The sequence below is a fragment of the Equus caballus genome, chromosome 6 (genome assembly GCF_041296265.1).
Source record: "Equus caballus isolate H_3958 breed thoroughbred chromosome 6, TB-T2T, whole genome shotgun sequence".
Lineage (NCBI taxonomy): Eukaryota > Metazoa > Chordata > Mammalia > Perissodactyla > Equidae > Equus > Equus caballus.
In genome coordinates this window covers 82890679-82897208 of record NC_091689.1, presented here as the reverse complement: position 1 = coordinate 82897208, position 6530 = coordinate 82890679, and the positions used below count along the sequence as shown (strand labels likewise).

The following is a 6530-nucleotide window of genomic DNA, read 5'->3' as shown; positions in this document are numbered from 1 at the left end:
GAACGTGCTGAGCAGCTTACCGGGCAAGGCAAGGATGGAAAAGTACATATCTTTGTGACAGGAGGTTATGAAATCCTGCCAAGAAACACCAGGGGTCCTATTTTCCTAAAGTCCCAAGCAATTGAAGAGAGATTTTGCCTGATAAAATGATTGCCACATGAGCGATCTTGCATGCACAGCAACTTGGAGAGGCATCCTGGGAGCTAGGTGTGTAGTGTTTACCGTATTGTTGAGGCTCGTAAAAATCTTGTATGGCTGCAGGCAAGCCAAACCCTTGAGAGGCGCTGCATCCCGCTGACTCGAGGACCAAGCCCAATTTGCTCCCTGTATATAAGGCGAAGTCTCTGTGCTTGGGGTAGAGGAGTGCGAGCTCCTGCCCTTCCTCGACTCTGCTTCTACTCTCTCTAAGTCAACATGAGCCGAAACTTTAGTTCCAGGTCTGGCCGCCGGATTGGAGGGGGCTTCAGCTCTGGCTCTGCTGGGGTGGTCAGCTTCCAGCGCAGGACCACTAGCAGCTCTGTGTGCCGTGGTGGGGGAGGTGGCGGGGGATTTTCAGGGGGAAGATATGGTGCTGGCTGTGCTGGCGGTGGTTTTGGAAGTCGGAGTCTTGTTAACCTCGGTGGCAATAAGAGCATCTCCATAAGTGTGGCTAGAGGAGGTGGACGTAGTGGTTTTGGTGGTGGTTATGGCGGTGGTGGCTTTGGGGTTGGTGGCTATGGCGGTGGTGGCTTTGGGGGTGGTGGCTTTGGCAGTGGTGGCTTTGGGGGTGGTGGCTTTGGCAGTGGTGGCTTTGGGGGTGGTTTTGGCAGTGGCGGTTTTGGGGGTGGCTTTGGCAGTGGAGGTGGTTTTGGTGGAGGTGGTTTTCGGGGTGGTTTTGGGCCTGTCTGCCCCCCTGGTGGCATACAGGAAGTCACCATCAATCAGAGCCTTCTGCAACCACTCAATGTGGAGATTGATCCTGAGATCCAAAGAGTAAAGTCTCAAGAAAGGGAGCAAATTAAGACCCTCAACAACCAATTTGCCTCCTTTATTGACAAGGTGAGTTGGTCTGCTCACTGCCCTGGGAGAGCTGCTCCTGGTTCATTTGAGATCAGTGCAGCCAAGACATGTGTGGGTTTGAGCCTTGAGTTTCAGTTCAGTGTCTGAATGACTAAAAGGATATTTTGTGGAATTGTCTTCAAGGAGATACATTAGAAGTGTGCTTGTGAATGATGCTAATAACTAAACTCTCTCTTGGTCAAAGGGGTCTGCTGTCTACATAAACGTGGTCGATTTGACATCACCTAGAAGTGATTTTTTATTCCGCCCTTGCGCTGAATTGGGACTCAGATATGTTGAATGAAGATAATAGAAATGGGATAAATCAACCTTTTAGGGTGCAAATGAGGACCCTGGAGAGGTCTTCCTAACCGTAAAAGGGAGCGGGATGTGCACAGATGCACGGGACATTGTGGCAGTGCTAGAGAACCTTTCGCTGTCAGAAGGAGAGCTCTCCTCTCTGAGACTTCTACGTTGGGACTAGATCAGGGCAGGGATCTTTTTCTACTCATGTTTCCGAGTATCTGCTCTGGAAAAACATGTAAACCACTTTTTATTTTTTTGCTAGGTCATCAGTACTATCAACTCAAGGTTATCCACCATCAACTTGGAATTCAACTTAGGATTTTCCCAACATACTTTTGAACTGTGTGTATGCTTAGGGAATGCAAACCAATTTTCATGGTAATCTACCAAAAAAAAATTGGAAGGCAAATCTCTGAAGTATCATGAATCTATTTCAAAGTGTAATTTCAGTAATTTTCTATGTGCTTTGCTCTTTGATATTCGTGTAGCTGATCCCTTCTGAAGTTCCGGCTGAAATAGTATGACAGTGACTGTTCTCAGAGAAATCAAAGCGTCTCTGAGTTAACAGCGAGTTGGGTTTTGTTATGATGATGATGCTAACTTGATCATCTTCTTCCTATTTCTCTGTTTGTCATGGCCAGGAGAGCAAGAATTGGAATTCTTTTCCAAATGAGGCACGGGCCTCCTGTGTGTGAGCCCTTGGCACTCAGTGGACTCCGTTTCTGCTCCGGTGGGTGATGGACTCTTGTGTTCTCAGGTGCGGTTCCTGGAGCAGCAGAACCAGGTGCTGCAGACAAAATGGGAGCTGCTGCAGCAGGTGGACACCCCTACGAGAACCCAGAGCCTAGAACCCATTTTTGAGGCGTATATCAGCAGTCTTAGACGGCAAGTGGACCAGCTGAAGAGCGACCAATCTCGGATGGATTCAGAACTGAAGAACATGCAAGACGTGGTGGAAGATTACCGGAACAAGTAAGGAAAGCTGCCCAGGCACTTCTTGATTTTCATTCTAAAATATTTCCAGAAAGTGGCAAGCTAAGACTAGGCACCGTATGTGACAATGTGTTTTCTTAGGTTAGAGGCAAATCAATTTGGCATTTTCAGACATCTTCATCTTCTCAGAAGCTGGGAATAGTTTAGTGGCTCTATTGCTCAGAAGAAAGGGGTGGCTGACATGTCCCAGGCTGGGAACAGGAAAGCAACGACAGGCAACACCAATTTTAGTCTAGAGAGCTGAACTTCAGGCCTCATTTTCTCTGAATCTCTGAATCACTTCTGATTTCCTTGCAGGTACGAGGAAGAGATCAACAAGCGGACAAATGCAGAGAATGAATTTGTGACCATCAAGAAGGTGAGCAAATTCTGTAGGATGGACCTCACATCTGAAATAAATAGGAGAAGAGGGTCTCCAATTACTAAACAGAACAAAGTCACGGTGAGGAGAACCAGGGAGCAGGCCTGACGAATATCTGCGGTAGAGGTTTCGCCCCACATTATGATGGACCTGGACTGCCCAGGCACTTGCCTCTCCAGATATCTCAGCACTTCATGTAGTAAGTGGGGAGGCAGGTTCTCAGCAAATCAGGCACCCTCCCTTGTGACTGTGATACCAAGGAGGGGGGCAATCCAAGGATTGTGATCCACCTGCAGGATAAAGGTGTAGAGTAGACCCCAACACCTCTTCTACTTGGAAAACCCCCTGTCAGCTGACGAGAGGGATTTGCCCTGGAAAAAATTTGACTTCATGATGCCCATTGTTCCTCTAGGACGTGGATGCTGCTTATATAACCAAGGTGGACCTGCAGGCCAAAGTTGACAACTTGCGTCAGGAAATTGAGTTCCTCAGAATACTCTACCAAGAGGTAAGTCCTCTAATTTCAACCAAGTTTACCCAAATGGAGAGCCTTCAAGCCCGAACCAACTGCTACCCAGAAGAATAGAGATATATCTTCCACTTCTTGACCCTTCCTCTGTCTAAGTTGTTTTTTGTCTTGCCACTGTAAGAGTCACTCAACTATTATACTCTGCAGGAGCTGTCTCAGTTGCAGACACACATCAGTGACACTAATGTCATCCTGTCCATGGACAACAACCGGCACCTGGACCTGGACAGCATTATCGCTGAGGTCCGTGCCCAGTATGAGGACATCGCCCAGAAGAGCAAGGCGGAGGCTGAGGCGCTGTACCAGAGCAAGGTGAATAGGCTGAATGCCTGGCCAGCTTTCTCGAAGTGTCTTGTTTTTCCATCCTATATTGTGTGCCTATATTTCCATCCTATAGTGTCTTCTCCGATATTTGTGTGCGTGAGCCGTGGTGCGCTCTGTCACATCTAATTCACTTGATCTTTAGTATGAAGAGCTCCAGATCACTGCTGGCAGCCATGGGGACAGTTTGAAAAGTTCAAAGATGGAGATTTCTGAGCTGAATCGGGTGATCCAGAGACTTAGATCTGAAATTGACAGCGTCAAGAAGCAGGTACTTGCTTCCTCCTCCTGTTGTTCAGCTCTATGGAATGGGGGTGGGGCATCCTCAGGTAACTGGAGGACACTTTCTTAGTTTTGCATCTTGCAATCCATACTAAGGTTATATCATTATCCCTAGTTCCTTTGGTGACTATGGTGATTCCCAGAATTCGGTCATTAGGCTGGGTTCTCTTTATGGAAACCTGGGAAAATGATCTAGTAGAGAAATAGATGTGATGGGCATGAGTGGTCCAGCCCATGATGCAAAGGGAGACTTCGGAGGCGGAGAGTGAGAGGACAGGCAGCCAGGAGGTTTCAGGGCAGGCGTTTAGAAGAGCGTCAAGTCTGTAAGGGGTGGAACAGCCTCAACTAGGGCCAAGAGAGGCTGCTGTGTCACCTTTAAGGGCTTCTAAGGAAGTCAACACAATTGAGATAAGAAGGCCAAGGTGAAACTGGATAACTGAGCGTGTAATGTGCTGGCGCCTCTCCTCTCAGATCGCTGCGCTGCAGCAGTCCATCACTGAAGCTGAGCAGCGTGGGGAGAACGCCCTCAAAGACGCCCAGAACAAGCTGAACGAGCTGGAGGATGCCCTGCAGAGGGCCAAGGAGGACCTGGCCCGGCTGCTGCGTGACTACCAGGAGCTGATGAGCACCAAGCTGGCCCTGGATGTGGAGATTGCCACCTACAGGACCCTCTTGGAAGGAGAGGAGAGCAGGTGGGGAAGGGACCCCAGGCAGTTTGGCCACCTCGTAAGGGCGAGTGTAAGGGCGTCCTCCCTTGTGAGCTGACTGCGACTGAGGAAGCAGCCATGTGCCTGCAGCTGGTCCTGAGGATCGGGAGGGGAAGGTCCACGGAGCAGGAGGAAAGACTTGGTTTCACAGTGGGAGCCGGGGTCCCCACTTTTATTTTCTGAGGACTGTAGCATCTGTGTGAAGCTCTTTGAGATGGAGTGATTTCTTCCTCATCTGGGCTGGCTCAGATGTCATCCAGGCCAATGTGAAGGCCTCTAGAGGTGGCCTGCATTAGCTGCAAGACTCTTGTCTCGTTTATATGGAGATTCCCTGTTTGTAGTCACTGTGAGAACAATGACAGAGGTTCAGACACCAGAGGGGACGGGATTAGGATTCAGAGGAAGTGGATTGGAGGAGCCCCAGATGGGGACAGGCCTGGACATGTCTGAGAGGGCCTGGGGAGTGGTTTGAGAAGCTGGAGAGTCAGGAGAGCTCTGCATTCCTTTCTCTTACAGGATGTCTGGAGAGTGCGCCCCGAACGTGAGCGTGTGTAAGTACAAGCCGATCTCAGGGGCCTGTGCGGGTGTGCTGGGTGGGCGGGGAGCTCAGTGCAGATCACTGAGTGTTCCCTTGCAGCTGTGAGCACCAGCCACACGAGCATCAGTGGAGGAGGAGTCCGAGGAGGCGGCGGTTTCAGCTCTGGCGGCGGAGGGAGCTACAGCTCTGGAGGAGGCAGTTACAGCTCTGGAGGCGGCGGTGGTGGCTTCGGCTCCGGAGGCAGCAGTAGGGGCCACAGAGGCGGCTCTGGAGGTGGAGGCGGCAGCTCTGGCGGCTGGGGTTCTGGTGGCGGCGGCTCTGGAGGCAGCTTCAGCTCGTCCGGAGGCCGGGGAGTCAGCTCTGGGGGCAGCAAGTCCTCTGGTGGCAGTTCCAGCGTGAAATTTGTTTCCAGCAGCTACTCCCGAGGGAGCAGATAAAGAGGTGCTGTCTTTCCTGTTAGCTCTCCCTCCCACCACTACCTTAATGCTTGGCGAGACCGAGGTCAACTGCCGCAGCCTTAGTGGAGAGCTGAGCTATGGTCAGTTCCACTGGTTCCTCCCAGCTCCCCCGCTCTCTCCTTTCTCCTCTGCTTCCCAAAGAAGGTTTCAGATCAGAGGCAATCCCAGTCCCCGGCTATGACCCTGCCTTGTGCTTTGCCTGCGAGACAGCTCAGCCATCCCATGACACACATTCCATTTCAAAGCATCTCCTTCAGTCAGCCAGAGCCCGGCTGGTGAGACCCACAGCTTCTTGCTGCGTGGAGACACGCTCTGGACAGCTCGTTGGGCTCCCGTGTCTTGCAGCAAGCTCTGTGCTGCTTTGGTTTTGTATAGAAGGTGTAAGCAAGTTGATTGTCTCTTGTGAAGAGGTCTTAACTCCCCTTTTCCTCGTGTTGCTGCAATAAACTGCATTTGAAATTCTCCACGAGTCTCAAGCTCCTTTGTTCACAGTGCTGTCCATCCTGGACGAGTGCTTTGTGGGCGGGAAAGAAGGCCCTGGAGCCCCATGGTGTATGGGGAAGTTGGGACCCATGAAGACGACGGGACAGTGAGGAGGCTGGTCAGGCAACATTTGAGCTTAAACATTTAATGTTTAATGAGCAGAAGCGCTTTCTCAGAGGGTGGCGATGTCATAGGGAATTGGAGGGTTTGAAGTGTTCATCTGAGAAGGCTCTGGTGAAAAGGACAGTGAGCAAGCAGGTTGGGAAGAAGGAGTCTGGCATTGAGAAGAGGGGACAGTATTGCATGCTGAAGTCTGCCCATGTGGAACAGCCTATGAAGAGAGGGATGTGGGTCAGGCAGTACCGGCAGCTGCCACAGCCAGAATACAGACTTTGGCCTGGGGAGTTCAAGAACCAAGAGTGCTACTGGAGAGCTGGCTATCCATTTCCCCTCTACTTCAGGCCACTCCCCAAAACGCTGCTTAATCTAACAAGTTCATTTGCGCACATGTGGC

General features: G+C 50.9%; 1 protein-coding gene across 1 annotated transcript; it reads left to right on the top strand.

Moving 5' to 3' along the window:
* The first annotated feature begins 357 nt into the window (after positions 1-357).
* KRT1 (keratin 1) lies at positions 358-5512 on the top strand. Its single transcript, NM_001346199.1, is given in 9 exon segments — positions 358-1038; positions 2102-2316; positions 2635-2695; positions 3111-3206; positions 3375-3539; positions 3694-3819; positions 4302-4522; positions 5054-5088; positions 5175-5512. Coding segments are annotated over 9 exon segments (1881 nt in total). The 5' UTR covers positions 358-414.
* Positions 5513-6530: the final 1018 nt, after the last annotated feature.